Source organism: Amblyomma americanum, chromosome 5 (genome assembly GCF_052857255.1).
Source record: "Amblyomma americanum isolate KBUSLIRL-KWMA chromosome 5, ASM5285725v1, whole genome shotgun sequence".
Classification (NCBI taxonomy): domain Eukaryota; kingdom Metazoa; phylum Arthropoda; class Arachnida; order Ixodida; family Ixodidae; genus Amblyomma; species Amblyomma americanum.
Window position 1 is genome coordinate 59,051,628 of NC_135501.1, and position 25,782 is coordinate 59,077,409.

The 25,782-nt window shown below is 46.2% G+C and overlaps 1 protein-coding gene across 2 annotated transcripts in view; it reads right to left on the bottom strand.

Annotated features, from left to right (window-relative positions):
* Positions 1-5,676: 5,676 nt before the first annotated feature.
* LOC144132481 (uncharacterized) overlaps positions 5,677-25,782 on the bottom strand; it is a 39,136-nt gene continuing 19,030 nt past the window's right edge. For both annotated transcript variants that reach the window (XM_077664923.1, XM_077664924.1), the window contains 5 exons: positions 25,003-25,136; positions 18,750-18,861; positions 12,544-12,672; positions 6,079-6,214; positions 5,677-5,903 (listed from right to left, as the gene is read on the bottom strand). In XM_077664923.1, the coding sequence (XP_077521049.1) occupies positions 5,793-5,903; positions 6,079-6,214; positions 12,544-12,672; positions 18,750-18,861; positions 25,003-25,136 (622 nt within the window). In that variant the 3' untranslated portion in view covers positions 5,677-5,792. The remainder of the gene's footprint in view (positions 5,904-6,078; positions 6,215-12,543; positions 12,673-18,749; positions 18,862-25,002; positions 25,137-25,782) is intronic.

Here is a 25,782-nt window from a genome sequence, read left to right on the forward strand (position 1 = left end):
GATAAAGTTGCAACCATTGCTTAACCATGTGTATTGCTCCAAGCATAGACAGAGATTATCCAAGTAAATCATCAGTAAAATTAAATCGCTTAACTACAGCGAAGCCTAAGCGTAGTCATGGCCTGTAGCTCTCGCTACCTACCAGGTTTAACCAGAGCAAAACCACTGTCAATTTTTATTTGTGTCGTTGATGTGTCGCGTAACGTCTATGACTCTTACACGGATGATAAATGTGACAAAAATTCTCTGTCGCTTGCAAAAACAAGAAATTCGTTACAAATTAAGGGGGTACCTTAATTCAGAACTACAATGGCGGGAGAGGGTGTAGGGAAGTCATTGCCCGCTGCTCAGAGGTGCCATATGAGATCAAATGTCAGCAGCATGTATGACCAGATGACTAATCGTGCCAGCAAGCTTCAGTCTATCGCAAGCCTTCGTTTTATTCATGGTGATAAGGCGCACCTGCTTGCAAAAAAAAAAACGGGGCGCGACAAGAGTGAGGAAACGTAGCGCTTTGCGCGCGCATGACTGCATGGACACGTACGTCTTTATTTTACTACAAGTGGTGATAAACACTCCTATATGTCCATTATTTACCTTACTTTGTTCGTTGATTCATTCGCCTTAATATTTAATTTAAAAATAAGTTCATGTCCTATTGATCCCTTACGATTCGTCAGATCCTTGTTAATAGCGTAAATGCACTAAGCAAGCATTTCGTTAAAATGCATGGAATACGGTTACATGATACTGCAGACATTTTCAGAAAAAACTAGAAAAAAATTGCCTAATATGGCGTTTGAACTTCTACTCAGGGCAGAGCTTCATGGAACACAGTAGTCAAAGGAATATTGATACTACACCTACAGCCGAATGGAACGAGTCATATTTTTCAAACTCTGCATCCCTGGCGCTATAATATGCACGCATCTGGGTCTTTTTTTCGTTGTGCAGTTTACTCGCAATAAAATCATATATAGCAGTAATATCGATAACAATGTTGAAGTGAACCGGCTTCATAAAAGAACAGCAAAGGCCGGAGGAAGCCGGCGCGAACCCTGCTTTCGCCTGTGGCGCCACCGCTACATTATGAAAAGGGGCGCGCGTTTCACCCGCCGGTCGGCACACATGATCATCCAGGTACCATAACCAAGGGGTATAATTATGGCGCCCATAGATCGTACTAAGTTTTCACTCGGCAAGTGGCGGTATGCGCATGGGACTAGTGAAGAGGAATTCGCCGCGCTCCTCGACCACCACAATTGCGGTGAGTGTGACGTCAGTGTACCCCTTTCGCTACCACGCCATAGGCGACCGGGCGCAAATGACGCCGTTTTGACAAAAGCCGTCAAGAATTTATTTCGGCGTTGCGGACACGCTGCGCTTCTACGTTGTTTCTATGGAACGAAGTTCATAAATGCAGCTTTTGTTTTCGGTTTAGAACGTGAGGAGGCGCCGTGAAAAATGAAACTTTGAACGGCCGCAGCAGCGTCTGGCATTGAACATGGTGTCCGCGTCGCTGCGCGCTCCTCGAAATCGAAATCCAACATCGAGCGCTTCTCCTAGTTTTGATTGCGGTTTTTCCACGAAAGCAGCGGCGGTAAGTCAGACAACGATGTACAAACGTCGTATTTCGTTTACAACAGTGAAACTTTGTCTAACGGGACTGGAACGTCAGCGTGCATTCGCACGTAAGTTTTCTTTTCATTCGCTTTTGGTTTTCTGCGGTTTGTAACTGAAGAAAGTAGTTTATTTTTGTGCTTCAGGGCCTTCACAACATACGGCTAAGACAGTTTGCCAAATCCTCAAGGTCGCGTCACGTTTTTTCAACCGAGACGACGCCCACGTGTCCATGTCGGCGCATCGCTACGGAGCGGCGTTCGGAGATTCGCTCGCCACTCGACCTCTTCTTGATGTTCTTCATGGCGGAGGCGGTGGAGACTCTGTACGAAAACACTAATAAGTATGCTTGGATGAAGGCTTTGGGCAGGCAAACATACACTCGGCGTGACGGCTCATGGGAAGAGGTGAATCCATTGGACAAGTTCTTCGGAACCATCATACACATGGGAACTGTCGACCTGCCGCGGCTATCGGAATACAGGAATCATCTATTCAGGCCTTCAGCCATCAAATAACATTTGCCAAAATCAGCTTTTCGCTTTGCTTCTTTTTTTGCACGTGGCGTACCCAGTGGATTCAGTGGCGGCTGCATCTGTTGGCAAGACTTGTAAAGGGTTCTGGCTATTGAACCACAGCAATGAAAGTTCGTAGATCCTAATGTTCCAGAGCTGGCCCAAAACGCCATATTTGGTCAGCTGGCTTTCAGGAAGCAGCTCATTCAACAAATCTTAGGGTATGTATTGAGTGGAAGAAGTCCGCGCCCCTAATCCTCCCATATATATATATATATATATATATATATATATATATATATATATATATATATATATATATATATATATATATATATATATATATATATATATATATATGGAAAAAAATGGAAAAAAGAAGGAACTGCGTGTTCTACTATCAGAGCACATTAAACATGAACAAAGATAAAAAGTTTTGTTCAGCACCTGTTAAGTCTACCACTGATTCACATCTTCACGTGATTGCTTTTCACAGTGGCACCACAGTCATGACCGCTGTGTTGACCGGCTGTACAAAGTGCAATAATTTTTAAAGCGAAAGATTTACTGGCCGCGAACTTGCGATTTCGCCGTGGCGGGGCTCCGAGGAGGCACATCACGTACCTCAGAATGGGCGCCTCGCCTCGGAGCCGAACTAGTCTTGCCGGGCCGGCGGCGGCTGGCGCACTCGGCGCGAAATAGAGACGTTCTCCAAGCATCCGCCAGTGCGGTCAGAGTGCACTGAAGCCGCCGAACGCGTCAGCGGTTAAGCGCAGTTGGATTATAGAGGGCCTTGCTTTGGTCGACGTTACGTCGCCGTGCAGCGTGCGCGCGCTCTTGACGCCGGGGTATAAGCCCGCCTTAACAGAGCCTGCGCTTAACCGCTAATCAACGTGTTAACCCCCTCTCCCCGCACACTCACTGATTAAAGAAGAAAAAACCTGTGCCGAGACTCGGAATCGAACCAGGGCCTTTGGCGTTTGAGGTGGAGACGCTACCGCTCCGCCATGATGGCTCAAGTTTTACCATGGATACAGACGCATCTACTGAATGCACTATTCCGATGCAGAAGTCTCCGCGCTTTCGCTACGTATATCCTGGCCTAACAGCGCTAGGCCATCAACCATTTTTCCTCAGAGCTGAAACTTGACTGACAGCTATAAACATACGAATTAATTTGTATATTCAAGTTTTCTTCAAATCTAGTTCGCACTTAGTGCAGCCGGTAATTAGTTTTTTTTCTGCATACTTTTTTTGTTTTTCCCACATTTCATTAATATATGTTGAAGTACATTTGCACACACGACTCTGCTGTTTGTTCCACTTAGAATTGTAACTAATAAGCTACAATGTTATTTGTTGCAATATACGCTGGGTTTGTTACTTTTTGTGAAAAAAAAATTTCTTTTGAGTACACTTCAAATCGTCCATATTTCCTCGGTAGTGAAGGAGCTGTATTTATGGAAGTAGAATATTGCCCTGTTTACAGAGATTACTGTGTACGACTGAGAAGCCCAGGGGACTAGAAGTAATGTGGGACTGTGTGCTATAGCAGTGTTGATTTCGGAGGTAAAATTTTATAAGACGTTTTCTAGAAATGACTCGGGCCCACTCATTTTTTGCAGTATACACCAGGATTTGGGAGCGCAGTGGCAGTACAGCGAGTAATAGCACTTGTTTAGCTGCGTATTTTTGCAGTGGCCCAATTGACCAATGTAAAGGGGACAATCCAATGTATTCCTCGGTCTTCCTTGCGAATGCGGGTAACGCTGACAGTAATATTTGTATTTCGCGCCTTCCTACAAAGCTAGCAATGTAAAAATTACACACGGCAGTTTGTTGATAACAAAAGTAGTTTGCACAAATATGCATCGAAGAAGAGTTTTTTTCCTTTGCAGAGGGCACGAGCAACACACATTGTTTACCGAGGCTCAGAAGTAAGTGAATGAACTGTTTACCCGCCGCTCTCACGACACCTAAAGTGGTAGCACTGTGGCCTACCAATCCATATGACAAATACTGATACTGCTGCCCAGCTGAGTTGGCGGCACAGGCAGGCACAAGCGTTTTCGTAATATTCGCGTTGGTTGGTTAGTAATAACTTTTTTAACCACTTGAGTGAATCAGGTGAGGGTAAGAAAGGGGATGAGCAGGGCGGCGACGGGCCTTATTGCGACGCAAATAGTACGGCGTAACGTTCATTGTATTTCGTAAAGACCAAACAGACCCCTGTTACACTACAGAAACCAAGGGCCACATTACTCTGGACCACGCTAAAAAACCATTGCTGCTTCTCCGAACCCAAACACTCATTTTGTTTTAACCCTCTTATAAGTGCTATACCTCCTCCCCTCTTCATATTGCCTGTACAAACAAGTGAAACACAGTGAAACAGAATATACGCGCTACGTTAATTGAATTGCTGCTCTGCACACCTCGAAATGAAGACTACAAAAACGCCCCTCTTTCTTTCAGGCTGATTCATTAGCAAGTCTAAGCACATGGTCTGTCTTTTAGCCGTTTACGTATTACGTTTCAACGCAAATCGACGGTGCAAACCTATGTGAGGCTCGAGGCATTCTTCTCTTGCAGCTGTTGCCGTCAGATTCCGGGAAGAAAAAGAATTTGTCCCCAGCTTTTGAAAGTTTTTGTCCTGACGCCCTACTTACCAAGCTTCGCTGCTAACAGAAACCAAGCGTTTAAAGAGACAGCATGTCCCTCCCCAGTGAAGCTGAGGGCTCTTCAGAGCAGCGTAGCCTACTCTGCTGTTTTTATTCCTTCTCCTGAGTTTTTTATTAGTAAATACTAATAAGCTAAATTTTAAACATTTCCTTCAGCAATATTTTGGAGTTGTAGAACTTCCTAAAAAACAATTATCTGCAATGTTTACTCCACGCAACCGCATATGAAGCTTCATTCACCGGCCTTAAAATAAAGCTGCCCTGTGGCAGCTCCTTTCGCGTATCTGTCGCCAAATGCACGCGCTAAACAACGCCGCGGAGAGTGCCCAGAAGAATAGCGTAGTTTGTTATCTGAAACTCTTTTTGGACTGTCTGTCGCGTGAAAGATTTTGTATTTTTTAGCTTTGTTTTATGGCCAGTCAGGAAGTTTGTATTACGTAAATTATAAAAAAATACTGTTGGCAAGGACGGGTGACTCTCAGTAGCACTCAATTTGTTTTACTCGCCTAGAGCACATCGTATTTTTTTAAATTGTCGGCAACATTTAGCTAGAATATCTGGTACAGCACAAAAATTTTGCAGTGTGTTTGAAAAATGAACCCTGCTAATAGCTTGAGAAAGACACAGATCCCGAAACAAGGTTTCAGCAAGTAGGGTTGCGATAAAAAAGTTGGCCGACACCAGTCCTTTCTAATGAACCCCGAGATGACCACAAACTTTCAATATTTAGCATTGTCAAAGAGACTTCAACCACACCGTAGCTTCAGAAAGTGCCTGAAGCGCCGTCTTTGTTTCGATACGAAGGTTTGGGGCGAAGAAATTTGAGCAAGCGCAGCAGTGTAACAAATAACTGCATGCGATGAAACATTTTCATAAAGTAGGTTTATAGGCATGTCCACTCAATATAAGTACGCCCCTTGAAGCCAATAAGGTGGACACTTCAAAAGAGTACGCTTGACTCCTCTCCGGGGGCTTCTTAATGACACCCGCAACGTCGATGGATTTCTTTGCGTAATTCTTGAAGAGCTCCTTCGATTGATTCCATGGACGCCGTTTGCTGTTTGAAGAACTTATCGTTTTCTTTCACCTGACGGAGAAAAGCAGAATCAGAAATTTTTCGCTCATTTCCAGAATCAATAAAATATTGCTATCCATAAGCAGGTCCCATAGTCGACGACTAAGGGGACCTGCTATAGAGAAGAGCGATAAGATAAGTAAAACAAAAAGAAAACAGGTTTGTTTGCCTCCTGCATGATGTTCACCTTGTCGGTAAGAGCGGCGATTGCCTGGGCGTTTTCCTGCAGAAGGGCTCGCATCTCAGCTTCTTCGGTGACAGACTTACTCCTGTTTCCTGTGGTGGCATTGCTGCCGTTGGACGTACCTTCTTCAGAGTACATGCTGCACAAACCGAGCGCGAAGCAACAATTACCACACTGCACAATGAGAACGCCTCTGTACAATGGGCCACTTACTGTGAAAAAAAAAGACATTTTCATTGTGCTACCGTGCTCTAGGATCAGCTGGTGCCTTCGAAGTATCCGACGAAGATTATTCGCCTGTCTCAAGGCGAGGGATTGAATTGCCTTTTGGCCGCCGCGGTGGCTGAGTGGTTACGGTGCTCGCCTGATGGCCTGTAAGAGGCTGGTTCGATCCCCGCCGCGGCGGTCGAATTTCGATGGAGGCGAAATTCTAGAGGCCCGTGCACTGTGCGATGTCAGTGCACGTTAAAGAACCCCAGGTTGTCGAAATTTCTGGAGCCCTTGACTACGGCGTCTCTCATAGCCTGAGTCGCTTCGGCACGTTAAACCCCCATAAACCATTAACCATAAGCATTGCCTTTTGGAAGAAAACCATGTAAAAATTAGTAATAAAGTTGTAGTGGGCACGTTGCTTTAAGGATGCTGAGCACGTCTGGCCGTGGCAGGATTGCGTGACAGCTAACCGTCTTCAGTGTCACTGTTACGCCTTAAAGCTTCTTCCGCACCCCTTGCCAAGTAGTAGGGGTACTCGAATTGCAACCCAATCATTTGTGATCTGGAAGGCTTTCCTACAGAATCGAATTGGAAGGGTAAAGTCAAAACTGAATAGAATACGGGTCGAACGGCAAAAAATTCAATCGAAAAAGGTTGAAATATTTGATACAATTTTAGCCATTGTGCGAGTAGTGCCACAAAACGAATATCTATGCTGTACAGCGAAGTCCTAACGGCGGTGCTATAGGACATCCCAATACTCATCGCCACTAAGGGTACCACGCACGACATGAGGACGTTAACTGTATGACTGCCATTTCACACGCGTAGGAAAATTAGCTTTTTGCTTAGAGCGACTGAAAACAAAGATGACGGGGACGAAATTTTCAGCCATGGACTCTGTTCTTGGACATGAAACACGGTTTGCTTAGCCTGGCTGATTCCTGCCGCTTCCCCCAATCTTGAAAGCCGTATATACTATCATTAGGAGCACTGCAACACAAATGGGCCGCTGAACTCACCTTCCCACATAAACTAATTGTATCTGCATGTCGCCTGGCTTCGTAATAGGCATTTAAAAAAAACAGACGTCTAAAACTAGTGCGTGTGCTATTCAGGCATCATGCCGCTTATTCGGGAACTATTAGAAAAGTGGAGAACGAATTCAATTTGTTTCAAATAATTTTGAACATGCACTATTTGATTTATTCAGCAAATTGATTAGGAGAGGAGAGAGCCAAGGTGAGGGCCCTCACCGAAAAAGAATAAACATACTTTGGGCAATTTTACAAGCTTCAACACTTCACGCGCCGCTTTTTGAATGAGCATGGTTTTTAGTCGCGCCCTTTTAATCGTTTTTATATGGTACGCGTTATATCTTCTCCTGTTTTTGACCTTGTTTTTTCATATCACTTTTGCTGCTCCATTCGGATTGGAGCGTTACACCTCCTGTTTTATACATGTTTTTTCCTTGTTACTTCGTTTTTATCCGGTGAGGCTGACTACTTTTGTTTCATCACGACTGAGCAGTGTTTTCGTTTTTCCTCCCCTCACCCTCCCTTTTTTTGTCTGTATATTAATCTGTGCGCCAAAATAAAGATCAGCTGTTAGTCAACCCCTTGCGGTGTCTCCTTCCTCTATGGTGTCCCTCTATGGCTGTCTTTATAATTGCGCTATGAACAAACTAGCTAAGATTCAGGTCATCCTGCGACGATAACGAGTGAGTTTAATTTGAGGAGAACGCAGACAGCTACGGAGAGTAAAATGATAGGCGTCACGTTAAGAGACAGGGAGATAGCAGTGCGCATAAGGGAACAAACGCGGCTTAATGACATCCGAGTGGAAATCAAGAGGAAGAAATGACCTTGGTCACGGCATGTAGTGCGAAGGCAAGATTACCGATGGTCGTTAAGGGTAAAGGACTGGATACCAAGAGAAGGTAGGCGTAGCAGGGAGCGGCAGATTGTTAGGTGTACGGATGGCGTTACAAAGTTGACGGGATTAAGGCCGCAGTAGGCACAGGATAATTGAAAGTATAAAGCGGCAAGGTTGGCTAGTTGGATCACCTGTATCCTTGGAATCTGGGCATTGCGCTAACAGGCACGGACAGCAAGAAGTAGTGCATAGGAGATAGGACGCGCGCAGACTCACGACTTCATTTATTCGGATGCGAGATGACATATAAAAAACGAAGCAGAAAAAAAACATCGCGCTCGCCAGCCATCAAAAAGAAAGTGGAGCTACCGTCAAAACCTAGCGCCCAGAAAAGGCACCTCTCCATTAGCAAGTGATACTGAGGTGGTGTACTTTATTAAGATATGTTAGCGGATTAATTGCTTATGCATATCAACTTGTTTAGGTTTATATTCATGGGTGTTTAACGGCCCAAAGCAACTGAGACTATGAGGAACGCCGTAGTGAAAGGCGGAGGAAATTTCCACCATCTGGGGTTTTTTCACGTGCACTGACATCGCACAGTACACGATCCTCTAGAATTTAGCCTCCATCGAAATTTGACCGCCGCGGCCAGGTATAGAACCCGCGTTTTTCGGGCTAGAAGCCGAGCGCCACGCATATCAACTTGTGAAACAAACCACCACACTGACACACACAAAAAGATAGAACGACATGCACAGACGCCAGGTGGCGCCTGAGCTTGTCCGTCCTGTTTTAAGTGTGTAGAAGTAACCGAGAAAAGATTATCTGAGTGGTGGCTAAAATCAAGACAAGAGTAAAATTTCATGAATCATGGCTAGGTGGCTTGAGCCACCACCCGATTTAAAGAGTTAAGCCTTATCCATCCATCCATCCATCCATCCATCCATCCATCCATCCATCCATCCATCCATCCATCCATCCATCCATCCATCCATCCATCCATCCATCCATCCATCCATCCATCCATCCATCCATGCATCCATCCATCCATCCATCCATCCATCCATCCATCCATCCATCCATCCATCCATCCATCCGTCCGTCCGTCCGTCCGTCCGTCCTGTCTTTTTCTGTGTGTGAGTTTAGCGCCTTGTTTTACAAGGCATGATACTGAAGAATTGCTCAAAATATTTTGCTTTTTTCTGTATAACATACGCCTCTAGCCCTTCTGCAACAATCTGTATGCTAATATAAAATATTCATGTTATCGAAAAGTGTAAGGCACACATTATTTGTCTTCTTTCCGCAGTCCCTGCAATTTGTAGCAAAGAGAGAATACAGGGCGGAAGGGAGATTTCAACCATGTTGCTTTAAATGGATGTTAACACAGCGCCCTTTCTGGCTGACATAAACAGAACTGTAAGGGAAAGGCAACTCGCAAACCACAGGGCACACGCAGGGTACATACGCAGACTTATGGTTTATTTGGCACACTAAGCAGCTACTAAGAGGAGACATAAATATTTCTTCATACGCGTGCGCAAAAGTGGACCATTTTATGCCTTATGCTGGTAACGTGACATAGTGCACCTCCTGCTCTCCTGGCTGTTGACTCGCGTAGAGCAGCTGCATCGCGTTTTAGCTTCCTAACAAGTTTTTCTCAGGCTCGAAGACGCAGCTTTCGCCAGTCTAGTCATTGGTTTTTGGACGCTCTCGGGGCAGCATGATTTCAGCAGGCTAGCACCAATACTGGATCGCTCAATATTATTGTTCACTGTTTTAGATGGTTCTGAATAAAATGTTCAGGAATCTTTTATGAACCTCGGATGCAAAAACCAACGTGTATGGCCAACTCATTCTGAGGTTGTGACGGCTGCTTCGCCTTGCTTATGGATGGACAGCGGGAATTGAACGATGATTCACTCTATATATTCTGTCTTTCATTATATTAAACCCAGTTACGTGATTTCCCGCATCCCGTCAGCAGCCCCCTTCTTCTGCAAACGACACCGCTGTGTCGGTTAGCACAGCACTGCCAGTTCCAAAGATGCAGGTTGATTTAGGACTATGGGAGAAGCATTTGTCCTCTAGTGTGCGCAATTAGGGTGATAGCGATAATGGTGACTGATATCTGGTGACCTTCATTGTTGTATGTTGCTCCAGATAATAAAATAAAAAAACGTACTATGTCTCATCGTCCACCGTGTGTGTAAGAATATATTTCGTGGCAGGAAAGCCACTGCGCATTTTATATCCCGCCTCAGGAATGATGGAGCCGCAGTCGGGTACGGGCCTTGCATTTGGCTGCTAGATGTACCCCCCTTCCACCCCATCCCGCTTTTACCCCTTCTGTATTTCGCATGCTCTCCTTTTATTCGCATGCAGCGCGCCTGCTCTCCTTGACTGTTTTCACACCATGAGGAGCAGCCTCTATCAGCTGCTCTTCAAAACTAGACAACGCTCTCCTCGCCACTCACTGCTTTCGGCGTTCTTCATGCCGCATAGCTCAGCCGCTTCTCTCTGTTTTTTTCACAAGTCCCAGCAGATTTACCGAGCAAATTCTATCGCCACTTGGCCTTAATGAAAAATTGATACGCATGCGTGCGAATATTGGTTCAATTTTATGTACACTCTACAAAAAGAATTTGATTTGAACAAAAACACAACCGACATATATAAAACAATTTTGAGAGTCACTATTGAGCCGTTCGGCAACCATATTTTAACGCGATACCGCTAAAGAGTCCGTTGTTGAGAATATCTGGTGTCGGCGTTGAGGGCGAAAAGCCACGAGAATAACTCTGGCAGGTGGCGCCCAGAGAGCAACCTAGGAGGCATGTGAGCCACCTAGGTAACGTGACCTTGCGGCGTCATCCCAACCTGGCCACCGGATGGTGAGCAAACTGCCCACTTTGGCAGGTGGCAGTTAAATTAATGATTGGTCTCTCGGGAAGAGCAACCTGGGAACCTCAAGGCCCATCGCTGCCATCTCCGGGCAGGGGTGCCTTGCTTAACCGCTGCACCACTGTGCCAGGAGGGGTACGAACACTCTCAGGGATCTATGAATGTAAAGTTTACAATGACCTTCTGCATATGGGAACTAACCGGTTACGCTGTCGCGTCATACGTACCCTTAAGACGGAGCTTAAGTGTCCCCTGCGATGTTTTTCTTGTTTTCTTTAGATTCATTGATCGTACTGAGGCAATTCAACAAAATGTGAAGCGGATGGAAACATTATATTTAACGGTTGTTGCCTTTCATGACAGTTGAGCATTACTTGAGCATCCTTTTGTATTACCTTTCAACCCACTATTCTGTTTTCGCTATTTAGGTCTTCAATCATCCTCTTAGCCACGCTGAAGAGATATTTTATGAAAATCGAAAATTACTCAGGCGTGTGGCATTAAATTTTCTGCGCAACTCTTCCCTGAATACCTTCACTGAACATGCAGTGAATGATTGCGTTACTTCACAAGACCTGCCGCCCTGCCGAGCCTACTACCTGAATAGAATTCAACCACTTTACTTGCGGGGTATTGAAGTAACTGCGCAGGACATAAAACATTTTTGGTACCTGTAAACATGCATATTCTAAAAGAGAGTTACGCTGTGCCGGATGCACTTTTGAGGACACAGTTGAGTCCAATCATTTTCCGTAATCGATGAATTCGGCATACAGGGGTTCGCTATAATCTACGCATTTTTCCGTAATCCGATTGATGTCGTCTATAATACATCTGGGGTTTCCGAGAGATGCATGTTGCTTTGGTGGAATGGCGTCGAAGGTTTCTCTAATCGTATTAACGACAGCAAATGGCAATAAGCTGACCGGGCAGTAATTTTTCAAGTGGTCGACATCCCCATTGTTATGAAATAAGACGATGTTAATAATCTTCCAAGGTTCCGGTACGCTCGAAGTTGTGAGGCTTTCAGTAAGCAGGATGGAAAGTTACTCGTAATCTAGTGACATGTACCCACCAACCTTCCCTGATCCGCATTTACTTGCTCCTCACTCGCCGCTTCCCTTCTTTTAATCATAAGCCATTGTGTAGTTGCCCTCTCATTGCCGGTTGGATATCCAATTCCTCCACAGCAATCCAACTGTCAAAAACGTCATAGTTACTCCGGATACTGTACAGATCAACGAAAAATTCCACAGATGCTTGAAATTTATTTTTCATTCTTGTAACGACATTCCTCTCTGTGTCCTTTAGTGAGTGGACTTGATTTTTGTCAATGCCATGTTTCGTCTTGGTAGCTCTTGGGCTACACACATTTTTGAAAGCATGTGAAGGTCATTTCCTATCCCGAGTTAGCGAGAATAGTACTGAAAAAGCCAGTGAAAAGTAAAAAAAAGAAAGGTTCAGTTGACATACCTTTTGCAGTCTTGCAACGACTGTAAGATATCTTCAGTTTTGGTGACTATCGCCATAGTGGTATTCAGAGGCATTGGGCATGAAGGAATCCATGACATTTCAAAGCACTTCCTCTCAGCATATATAAGCCTGGAATAGTAATAAGCATAGTCACTCCGCGCTTAGCTGAGGTGCAGAACAGCGCCACTGGCTTACCTTGCCATAATATTGAAGTTTTATTGTTTCTCGAAGAAACATTTTAGGATAAACACGGCCTTTCATTGTAAATCTCGATTTGCAGTCCTGTACAAGAGAAGCTCCGATGTCCGTAATAGCGTCGGAAAAATTCTCCCATGTATTTATTTTCATTTTATTGTTGAGAGCTCTCGGAACATAATGTTGCATTAGAAGTTTACGAATTACACTTATGTGCCCGATAAATCTAATGTAACGTCCGACAAGAGACGGAAAATATATTCCAGACCGAAAAACATTGAACTGAATAAAACAATATCTCTTAGTGGCGCAAAACTAGATGTACTAATCCAGGATACATCCTTAAAAAAAGAGCAGCTGTCAAGAACAGAGTATGCCAGCGAAGAATCACAGCAAGAAACGGAATCAACATCTAGATGGTCTTCTAAGAATATCCAGTCCAAGTGGTACAAAATTCCTGCACATATAGTTACTTCAACCTGTGATTAGCTTCTTCCTCAGATAACCTACCGACTGGGACAGGAGTGCGACTTCGGCGCCTAGAAATGCGGTCGCGTCTTCCCGAGCGCGCAGCATTCCTGGGGCAGCGCAATCACCAGGCATTTGCAGCGGAAAGCACCGAGAGCGCGTGTTTGCCGCGTTCCCTTCGCTGCCCGGAACCAGCAGTCCAGAGGAAGGGCGCGGGATAATCCTGTGCGCCTGCCGCGGGAGGCGACCACAGCGTGCGGCTATATTGCTCTAGAATTCTAGAGCACTATAGTGGGGTTACATGCGCTTGCGACATACTCCCCTCACTGCTTCCGCTTCGCCCATGAGAGGGCTACCCCCCCCCCCCCTCCCCGGCCCCGGCCGCTGCTCTCCCGATGCATGATGGCAATGATCATCAGTCGCGCGAAGACAGGGAAAAACACCTTTTCCAAATCCCGCCCTATTTGTAGGTAAATGTTATTCTGCGGTAGCTGGACAACTTCTCCGTTGATGTCACCGACGAAGTATCCACAAGCGTTGCAGTGACGACTGCAGGACAGCTCGTGCAGGTGGGGCGCTAGTGGTACACGATCAGCAGCAAAGACACGGAGCACCTGTTGTTGTGCAGTGGCAGGAACTTGAAGTCAGCATGCCGGAAGGGCGTTTTGCGCACTGACGCGCCAATATTACAAGGCAGGGGGTGGCCTCCTCGTTCGTGGCCGCCGCAAACTGCTCCGTCAGAGTCTCCGAGGCTCGCGTTGACTCACGGTCTCTGTACAGCATGGAGCGGCGCAGACAATGAAAGCAGGTCAGCGCTGCTTCACTTGATCTCCGCACATCGTTCCAATGGGGTCCAAAAGCTTTAATAAAGCAAATGGAGACCGCGCAGACTGACCATTTGGTAAAATGCGGGTAAATTCGAATACCAAATAATTTCATCCGTCACTGCGCAAAGGCTCAGTTCATTTACATTAACGAAGTTGGCCCCATACCTAGCAAATCTTGACAAAAGCATTTTTGCGCTACAAACCATTTATGAACGCAATTTTTTCATATAATGTAAACTTTCACTATAACGATCAATATATACGCAGATCACCTGGCGGCAGTCTTGTATTTTTTGTATTAACTTTTTTGCTGTCCTTAAAAGCGTTCTCTATTGGTTTTTCTATGGCAGTACTAACTATTCGATGCGATCGATGGAAGCGCTCTAAAAGAAAGATTTTCTTCATATCAGCAGAATGGACCATTAATTGCCTTCAATATTTTCACAACAGTGCCTTACAATGTTCCAATTTTCAAAATTTTTGCCCAGAATGCTGGACATGTGGGGATGCTAGGCTCACTTCAACTGCATTAGCGTCTCTGAGATCACAAAATTTTCTATTCGCTTCGCAAAATACCAAGTTTATTTCAGCAACGTCAGCTTTCTGTAGTCAAGCAAGACTTATGGCTTCGGCAAGGTTGATATGAAAGAATAAACTTGTTTCCATTTGCTGTGTGCCACAGTATGACTATGCTCTCCAGAATGCTACAGGCAGCTCCAAAGGGACTTAGGCCTACTCGCTCTGACATTTGGCGGTGCCAGCAAACGGCAAAGGACAATAGCTAGAACACTTTCGTGCAAGGAGATACGTGTCATTCAAGGTGGCCCTATTCGCTGGCTACCTTAACAGAAAATGCTGAGTGAACGGTGCCCACCGCAACCCAGGATGTCGGAACGCCCCAAGGCTGCAAGAAGACAAGTCAGCGCATTACGGCACCTGCCTCCCAGAGCCAAGGAGACAGAACGAAGGTCTAAAAATTTTTACAAGAGAAATCGGGATATCCTTCTGGTTTCCGCGCTTTCTCGCTGACGGCTTGCTGCTCACCATGGATGTAGGTATCTGTCTCCATGTGCGGACCTCGTGGCTGCTTCTTGCAAACATTTACCGGAGAAATGCTCAACAAAAGCGTAGCATACGCAGCAATGCCCTCATTTTGCTATTCCGCTCCCTTCGCTGTCAAGAAAGCATCTTAGCCATGCTAGCAGCTCGGAATTCGGGTCATCCCTGACACTGTTCGAGTCTGGGCGGGCAGTTCGTGCATCGCACTGACTGTTGTTTGTTATCCCTAGACCTTGCCACACGTTGGGCTGTCAGTGTAGCGATACGGGGAAGCAGCATCGGCGGGGAACGTGTGCACGCGCCTACTATGGCGGCCATGTCCCCCAAAGCGCGCCGCATTGTTTGGGCAAAGCCAACCTCTGACATATACTGGGAGAAGTGGGGCGAGTTCGCGCGTTTGCTGCACTCGCTTTGTGGCCAGAACCAGAAATCCAGATGCAGTGCGCGACGGAACTTCCGTGCTTCTGCCGCAGGAGGTGAGGTGAACATGCGTCCAGAACCTCTCGCTGCGCTTGCCGGTTCCAGAATAGACTCTGCGCAATTCCGCGTAGCCTTCTAGGGGGCACTCTGATCGTAGCGGCCGGGTTCGACATAATAGAGCTATCAAGCCGCTAAGACGGAGCTGTTTCGACGCATGATAGTGACGATGATCGGCGGCGTCTATACGGAGAGAAAAACAGGTTTGGTTGGTTCGTTTGCTTTGCCCCTCCTATGCCAGCCGGAAGATAACGCGAGCTGTTTGTTCCCAGGCAGGGCACCCGTTGCACCGGGATGCTCTCTGACAGGGACAGATATCTGACACTAAACAGATGGCTCGTGCAGATGGAAGGAAGTGCAAACTTTTATATCCAATAATTATGTACAGTTCAGTTATGCAAAATATTAGAAAGGCAGAAATACAAGCGTAGCCGTAGGATTGTCTTCTTGGGAGCGACTCCCTTATTTGCAGGGCAGATGGTGCAGGGCACCAACTTGAGACCAGAACCTTCAACATCTCATGACTTTTCCTCGAAACCTCGGTTCCACGCTCTATGTCTCCAACTCTCCAATTACTGGCCATAACCTGCGTGATTGGCCAAGCAAGTCTCTTTCTCATCTTGTGTGCGACCGGGGTTGCATTCCCTGCTATCTCTCTAGAAACAAAGCACACAAGATCAACAAAGCCACACGCTGCGACTGCCGGCCAGGCCGGAAACACTGCCGACACCCTCATTGCGTTCGCGGCATGCCGTCCTCGCGGACACGCGTCCATGTGGACCTCGCACCGTATTCCTATAGCCGCGATCGTCCGCCGCGCAACACGGCTGTCCAGGTGGCTACGTAACGTTACGGGCTCCTTCCCGAGAATGGCAGACCCCGGCTGCAACTTTCCAACCCGCAACGGCCAGTCTAAATCTTCCTGCGTTACAGACAGGGCGCCCCTTTTTGAGACACCGCTCAATAATGCGCTTATGCGCGCAGCGCTCAGCCAGAGTGTTGAGACGCGGCAAGCGGTTACCGCAACGCCTCGGCCCGACGAAATTCGTGTAGAGCATATCCGAAGTTTAATGAGCGAAAGCAGATGTGCTTCGACGATGCAAACCTCCGCTGCCCGACTGGCATGGGAGAGCGCCCGTGCCTATCCCTGTTGGCACTTAACACCAGGCAGGCGCAAGCACAGGCACTCTACCGGCATCCCGAGTGGGCCGCTGGCACTCGGGCGCGCTGTCGTTAACACTTCAGCGGGCCGCTCAGTGAGGGGAAGCGGGGAGCCCGCGCAGCGACAGGAATGATTTAAGGGTCGCCGCGGAAGCCACAAAAGACCAACCGCTCAGGTCCTGATCACTATGCTGACAGCTTTAAGCAGAAATGGTCCGTTTCAAGCTCGAGTCGTTTCGAAGCGCAAACACATAAATGTGTATCCAGACGGCGGGCCACGGAGTGGCCCGCAGACCGGTCACGTGGGGTCGACCGCGCGTGGCCAGGCCGGGTCTGGCCGGCGACAGCATCCACACGATGGACCAAAAGAGCAGACGAAAAGTAGGGCCAAGCTTCTGTGATCACCCTGCAGCTACGCGCGTCTCAACGCTTCAACATTCGGCGGCGAGAACAAGCGGAATCCGCAGCCGCGGCAGAGATTCCGCCTGAATACCCAGCGGAAGGCTCGACCGGTACGAGACCGATTTCTGCCGCGGTGAGGAGGAGGTAGCATTCCCGCGGCGACAAACTTGGCGCCACGCTTCCAAGCAGGCACGCTCGTTTCGGACTGGATTCATCGTTGTTACTGCTATTTTTGTTGCGTTCAGTGGCAATAAACGGCGCACCCATTTCTCGCTTGGTCTTACCTCGCCTATAAAGAGACGTATGAGTGAAATGTTTGCTTTATTCTTTATTTAGAGAGACGATTGTGCCCCTTCTAGGCTTAAGCGGAGCGTACGCTTTTTCACAGAAATAGTTACCCGTACTAACAACTAGATGGCGCCACAAGGCTGAGCGTATCCTTCCGTCTGTGTTTGCATACGCTGAACTAAAGGTGGTAAATGTGAGAAATGCTGTAACGTGCCGAAAAATACCTGCGTATAGCGTACATGAGAGTGCATACGCTTATGGCACATAGACACCGTCCATTGTTCTTTTCCATCCATATCTGTGTACGTCGCGAGTGCCGACGTTGCGACTAATTTCGCTGGCTCTCGCCGCCGAATGCCCAATTATGAACGAGCCATAAAGGTGTACTAAGGCTAAAAAGTAAAACTTAGCGCCGTCAGACCGCGTTGACATGTTAACAGTGGAAGCAAAACTACTTTCGCTGGTGTCGTCTCGACTGCTAGGAGCAATGAGTCGGGAAAGACCAGTGTGGTGTATTTTCCAGGCTTGATGCGTGCGAGCAGGCTAAAAAGTCCGTGGTCCGCCGCCAGAAAAAAATGCTCTCGCATTTCTCGCGCCATCCGACCCGTGGACCATGCGCGGGCCTCGTAGACCGGAAGCGAAACCCCACTTGACCGCTAGTCCGCGGGCCAAGACAGGTCCATGGTCCGTCGTCTGGATACACCTTAAAAAATGAACTAACGCCCCCCCCCCCCCCTCTTTCGACCTGTGCAGCTGAGTTCACAGCCTCTTGGCCAGCATATAAAAGTTAGCCCTTATAACCGCACTTATATTCCTTACAGTAAGCCCTTCATCTACAAGTTGTGAAACGTCTTATATATCAATGTGTTTATACTTGCGATACTAGGTACACAAATAGTTGTAACACGTCTATCTATGCAAATTATACACGTCTCTTTCAGTTCCTGAACTTAAACTCTTGCACTGCTGTGAATACTGATCGCCAGGCAGTCAATACTGCTGATTGACCGTGGCGTCCGCAGTTCGGATGAATAGATAAGTTTCAATTTCTGAAATATTTGCAGGCTCAAGTGCTGACTTCAAAACCACCACCTGTTTTATTTGTGTTTAACCCTTGAAAGACTGACCACCACAGCCAGTCGACTAACGACTAATTAACCATCTTTCACAGAGTATTGATAAAAGAGCACAAAATTCCAAGCAGTCATAAAGCACGCCGTTTTCTTTGTCTATTTTTTGGGGGGAGGGGAAGGGGGAGCGTGCGGACAACGGCATTCTTCAAGGAATGTTGCGTTTGAAATCAATTCGGAAAAAGCTTGATGCTCTCACCTGCAACCGTACTCGCGGAATTCAATATTTCTTGAAGTAAAGGCATCGAGATCCTCCTTCATGCATTCATTCATCTTTGCAGAATCTGTGCAATTCCTTCCCATCATCGCAGCTGCGAACGAAACAACAACAAAGCGGTTTTACAGCGACAGCTGCATGGACATAGTTCGGCGATACCGTGGCATCGTCATCGCTATACGCATGCGCAGCACCCCATACTCCTTCACCATTAAAACCCGCGAAACGAATGATTACTTACTGCACCTAGCTACTCCAACACTATTAGCAGCGCACTCCCTGCTACTTTATCACCTGTACGCACATAGGCCACCGCAATGGCTATTGTGACGCTCGGCTGCTGACCCAAAAGACGCGGGTTCAATCCCAGCCTTGGTGGTTGAATTTCAATGGAGGTGAATTCAAGATACCCGTGCACTGTGCGATGTTAGTGCGTGTTAATGAACCCCAGGAGGTCGAAATTTCCGGAGCCCTTCACTACGGCGTCCCTCGTAGCCTGAGTCGCTTTGGGACGTTAAACCCCCATAAACCAAACCTCTACATTGACACTTCTCTTCTCCCCCTCCCCCAAAAACTGGTTGCTGCCCTAGTTTGTCTAGCACTTTTAGCAAGTCTGTCAGCAATGACAATAGCTCACCCTTGACGCTAATGGGAGTGCAGCGGTAGAAATTGAACATACATAGCACACCGCTGCCCAGAGTGAGTAAGTTCTACTCCTGGAATTGGCACTTTTCATAATCCAGCTGTCACTGATAATGGAATTACCGCAGGGGTAGGAGGAGGAGGAAGAGGAAAGGCAGATAGGTTAACCGGAAGAATAACCGGTTTACTACCCTGAACGGCGGGAAAGGGCTGAGGGGATATACAAGATGAAGGATAAAGGACAGTAGAAGGAAATTGAAGTCACTGTGCAAAGTCAGCAAGTGTTCTGTAAAGTCACAGCCTATTGTGCAGGCCAGAAGTTCTAAAGAAGCGGAGCAATCTCTTGGAGACCTTAACCGCCCACGATCGCCGCTGCCAGTGGCCTAGAATCTTCATTTCCTTCAGTGGGCGTGGATATAGACGCTCCAGCGCGCGGCAGAAAGACTGCCTTTCGTCGCTGTAGGCAGGGCATTCACACGGAATGTGGGCTACAGTCTCGTCACATTCAGAGATGGTACATGCTGGGCTATCAGCCATACCGTTAAGAAAGAGTACTGGTTGGTGAAAGCTACACCCAGCCACAAGCGACACAACAAAGTTGCTACACGTAGTGGTAGGCCGGATGAAAGCCGGACCTTGAGGTCTGGGTCCATGGATTTTGAACGCGAATTCCAAACTTGGTTTGAATTCCACGCGCCAAATGTGATGTCCCACGCCAGTGGTCGAAGCCTACCCGCTGCGTATGCTCTCGAGATGGGAATGGACACAAAATCTCCCTCATGGTGAGCAACCACAGGGGTAAACATCTAATGCAGCATTAAGAAGGGTTGTGATGGTGATTGGAAAAAGTTTCTATTCTTTACAGATTGTGACTTTTATTTTTCAGTCAATCGAAAAAGACACTCTGTAGGTATGGATGTATAGGCTTTGGCATTGTCAGTTCAGGGCTCTTTTTTTTAACAGCCCTAAAGCGGGAAGGTTATTTCCTAAGTATGACATAATGTCCGTTCTGTGGGAAGCAATAGTGGCGGCGTGAAAAAAGTGATTTCATTCTTCAGATCACTGGTTTCTAATTTTGAAAAGTAGTCTGATGATAAATAGAATGAGAACAGTTAATAAGAATCAGAATCATGTTTAACATGTCAAACAATGCAACGTCTTCATGTACACCAGGAGTTCCCGAAATAAGAATTTTCAATGGAACCTCCTTTACGAATGGAAAGACACTAACTACATTAGGCAGCAACAGCATAAGTACACATTAATTAGACGAAACGTAAATAATATTGCATTAAACAATCACCATTTTGACAACATATAAAATGTAGCTGACCAAGAAAACTGGAGCTGGAGAGGACATTTGAGCACCGCCTTGATGGTATAATCCAATAGCATTAATAGGTTAATGCCCCTATATGCAGAATTCGTAATTCTCGACTTTACACGCATAAATCGGGCAGGTTGTGATGGCGTTGCAAGATCACGTAATCTGGTGGCCCATTTTGGTTGCCGGAGAAGCCGGCTGCTCCACCTGCGTGGCTTCAAACGGTTGACGCCGACGCTGGACAATTTTTCTGACATGAATGCCCGCGTTAAAGCACAGGCTGGAAGGAGCACATCTAAACACCTTCTTAAGAAATAAAATAAAGAAACAGACAGTAATAGAAGTATGAAGAGAAATTTAAACTAAGTAATACTGGAGGAATAAATTTCACTTTATGCTTTCTTTTCAGTTCGTGTGTCTGATAATTTAATACACTGTGGAATGTATTCCGGAATGCAGTGTGGTGATCAGATCGCAGCGTAATTGATGTCCTAAGAGTTAAGTTGCTTCTGAAAATAAGAGAGACGTTATTTACTAAAGCATGATGTTCGATTGCCCCAAGCATGGCCAGAAATACCTTGATATTGCCGCATTGCGTAGGGGGGGGGGCGGGGGGGGGGGGGGGGCGGAGAGCGGTCTATCTAATAGTTATCAACCGTTTATTTTGTTCTTAGTGTCTCACAATCGCAATTAATCATTTTAAATTCGGTGCTTAGTATTAAAATATATCGTTACAAAAGATGCCAAACAGGCAAGTGGTGTGGATCTTGAGTATTACGACTGCCAGGAAGAGCAAATCCGGAATACTCGATGCTTTAAGAATAACGCATTGGACGTAGCAGCAGGCGATCAGCATCACGACACATTCTAAAAACACTGCTGAGGAGCACTTTACATGAGTGGTGTTTTATCACACTTCTCCTAAAAAAATGTCGTCAAAACTAGTCACGGTTATGGATTGCGATCCCAACGTGGAGCCCAATATTGTTTTGGCTTGGAAAACCTGGAAATTTTGCCATCTTGACGCTTCTGCCACTTGATTCAACATGGCGTATGGAAACAGCGCAGAACGTAATAACGACAATGGCAAGACACGCGACACCGCTCTGTCTTCTTGTGCTGTTTCTACACGCAGATAAATGAAATAAAATAGATCAGACCTTGTCATCGCCAATGCTTCCTACCGCCTGTGACATCACAATGGCAAGACACGTGACACCGCTCTGTCTTCTTGTGCTGTTTCTACACGCAGATAAATGAAATAAAATAGATCAGACCTTGTCATCGCCAATGCTTCCTACCGCCTGTGACGTCACAGCCGCCAGCTAGGAAGCGATGGTAGTCGTACCACTGCTGCCTATTAGTTAAGACGCAAAAAATCAATCGGGCAACAAAATGTGTACAACCTCTGGAGCTGGATAACGTTCTACCTTAAAACAAGTGAAAATTGGGTGAAATAGGTAACACGGCAGCTTACGAGGCCTTCACTTCCTATGTATATACATTTCAGTGCGGCATTGTGCTAAAAGGAACTGCACATAAGCAAATGCCCCCTCGAAGCTAGGTACGGCTCCTCACAGCTAGACTTCGCTTTAGAAGCTGCGGACACTTCACATAGGCTGAGCCTTAGAAATGATCGTGAACATGATCCGTCATGTGTTACATGACGCACAGGATCCCCGGATGTAGAAAATGCGTTCACTTGGACTGCAAGTTCAGCATTCCAATCCTTCTTTAAAATGCTCGTATTAATGTAAGAAACGACGGGCTTTCCCCGGCCTCTCTTTAAGCCATGAATTAAACCACATGACGAATTCGACTAATGGTTATGTGGTTCATACCTAAAAGAAAACCCTGTGCTCGGATGTGTCCTATGCACTAGGACTGTCTTTGAATACAGATGCCTTATTTCTGCGCCTACCACTTCCTTCCTACACAAATGTTCCCCTTTTCTCTACATTTTTGCCTGCTGAGAAATGTTTCCAGCCACGGGCTCACAGAAAGCTCTTGTGCACGGGTGCCAAACTTCTTCGCGTGAGCACTGAGAAATTACTCACAAAGTAAGAAAAGCACCCCACAGTTTACGACTAGAGCTACAGTTCATGACTGTGAAATATCTGCAAGGTACAGCTCGAATACTCCTTTCAGAAATTGTAACTGTTTACATCACGAGCTTACCGAAGCCGTTCACAATCAATTGTATTTATTCATGCTTTAAAACTGCGCTTAAACCTAGCAATTTTAAACATCTTTCGTGTTATTTAAATCAGAACTTTTACACGAAGCTCCGGACTTCATGCCCACGGGCAAGGAATGAAAAACTGAGGTTTGCTACAGTGGAATACAATTCAAGAAAACATTTCCTTTTCCGCGTCAGTGGACCCTTTTCATCCAATGGCGTCGGCTGATTCTCATTAATTTGCTAGCCAGACAACGTCGGGAGTGTCTAGATAATGCAAGGAGAGGGCTATTCACTGTTATCTGCCACTCCGTGCATTTTCACGCAAGCAGGTTCATGTTAATTGCCCGAAGACATTGGCTGGAAGGGGGGGGGGGGGGGGGGTCTTTGACGGGAAAAATGCCGCCCTTTTCGTTACCCGTATACGACTATAGCAGCCGGTTGCCCGGAGGCCTCAGTTCTGCTTTTACTGCACAGCTGCCGTAAAGCAAAATACTAGGCGTGGTATCACTGTTAAGATAAGGGCGAGCAACTTCCGTCCCGTCTAATTGGAGAAACCTCGGCTGAAGCCGTAACAGGCCGCCTAACGCTATGAACGTAACTGAAGCTGTAATTGGGGCTAGCGTCTGTAGTAAAGAACAAGATCTAACAGCAAGAAGGTTCTGCATGGAGAAAACATTTCTTTCCCTCTCTATCTCCTGTGAATTTCTGACCGGCGCGGCAGTTCCAACCGTCGATGATACTTTGAGTGTTACAGGAACAACGTCAGTCGCGTTATCTCAAGCACTGTCGCCTGCTTTGCGACGTCGGTCGCATACACTTTGTCGTCGCGTTCCTTCATGTGTTAGTGATGTCGATGCTGCGACAACTACGGGGGTGCTTGGTTTTGTCCACGTGGCCTTCGAAACTGCGAAGAGTTCAGCGACACCCGCACGGATACGTCGGGAATCGCTGACTTCACTCGCTTTCTTGGGAGCCACAGCTCATTTTGGCGCCGTCTATCATGAACTAAAATTTATCCGGTGCTGTTACTGAATCATCGTGCTTGTTCCGCATAAGAATCTGCACATAGTGGAAACTGATTATGTAGCTGTATGTTAACTAAATTTTACTGATGACGCATATATTAGCATGGGCAGTGAAGGCGATTGCGGGATAGTCGTTTGCTTTCACCTAAATACTAAACATTTTTTTTTTCAATTATATATGAATGTAACGTACATCGTGTGTGCTCTTAATTTCATGCGCTCACTATACACAGAATGATCCTCCTGTATTGTGTGGACAACAGTACGCACGGTATGATCCCACATGTATCGCGTGAACGATGCGCTAATTTATCTACTAAAAATGTCAGCGGCGCCGTTTGAGATGAACATATCACCTCTGGTGCACCGCCACACATTACCTGCATCATATGGAATGCTGTAACATTTACATATAGTGTATAATTAGAAATCCCTCTTCTAGACTGAAAGTAAAGGGAAGGATATATGTATGTATGTATGTATGTATGTATGTATGTATGTATGTATGTATGTATGTATGTATGTATGTATGCATGTATGTTCGCGTGTATATATATATATATATATATATATATATATATATATATATATATATATATATATATATATATATATATATATATATATATATATATATATATATATATATGCGTCAATAAAATCCTAAAGATAATTTTTCTGTTTCCGCACACAGGTCCAGCGCAGCGGCTATCATTATTGACCAGCAGGGCAACCAATTTTAACATGCCAAAACAGGAAAGAAAAGGTGTACGAAAGCCCAACTAAATCCCGGCGCGCGGCCGCGCGCTGAGCAGGCGGACAACTACGCAACTACCTACCTCCCCTAGCGGGCCCGATTTTGGACCAGTCCGGGCGTGAAGCAGATGCCATGCGAGCACTCCCGCGGCCGCGTGTTTCGGTCGTCCGCTCTCACGGAGATTAATACGCCGTAACTGCACCGCCAGCCGTTATGAATGTAACTGAAGGGGAAAATGGCGCTCCAGTTTGCAAATCGCGGCCGCTGGGACGTATACGAAGTTTCACCCCCTCATAGTATCTCACCTTTGAAAGCTTGTGTGTCGCAAACGAAGGCGCGAAGCGCTCGGTAACCTTCCTCTCTTCGGGTGAAGTTGCTTCTCATTGACGCCGGACAACGGGTAAAACCTTCGTAGCAGTGTGACGTCTCGTTAAAGGCCCTGTAAAAAATAAATTGCACATTTAGAGTGTTCCACTTCATTGTCATGCTTTCATCATTATCATCAGCAGCAGGGTTAGGCCCATTATGAAACGAAGCACTCGTAAGGAAATCTGTAATTAGCGTCGCATTGTTGCAGCCACAATTTCAGATAAACATCCTATCCAATAAATTACCTGCCTCTTACTACAAACGAAATCATATCTGAAGCCTTTTTTTTTCAAATAAGTGTCGAGGAAGATTCATTACAAAGAAATGTGTGCGGTACAAATGCACCTCGCATTTTAAATGGACTGTTAGAAGACCATTTACAAAGCCTACCTAGTAGCTTAACGATAGCTACTGACGTCTCCCAATGTGATGAAAAGGCAGCGGCGGGAATATTCTGCCCGCTTCTAGATTGGTCTTTTTCTCTGCGGCTTCCCGACTACGCCCCAATTTTCCAAGCGGAGTTTGTGGCGGTGGTGCTTGCTCTTCGCAAACTATAAGCCATCTTTCTCTTCAGTGACTGCCAAAACAGATTCTCTTTCTTTGTGTTCGTCCCTTGCTTCGGCTGTAGATCTGTCAATTCTAAACACCTCCCATTCATTACTCCCTCCGCATTTGAGCCTTCTTCACATGATATGGGTGTCAGGTCAAAACGGTGT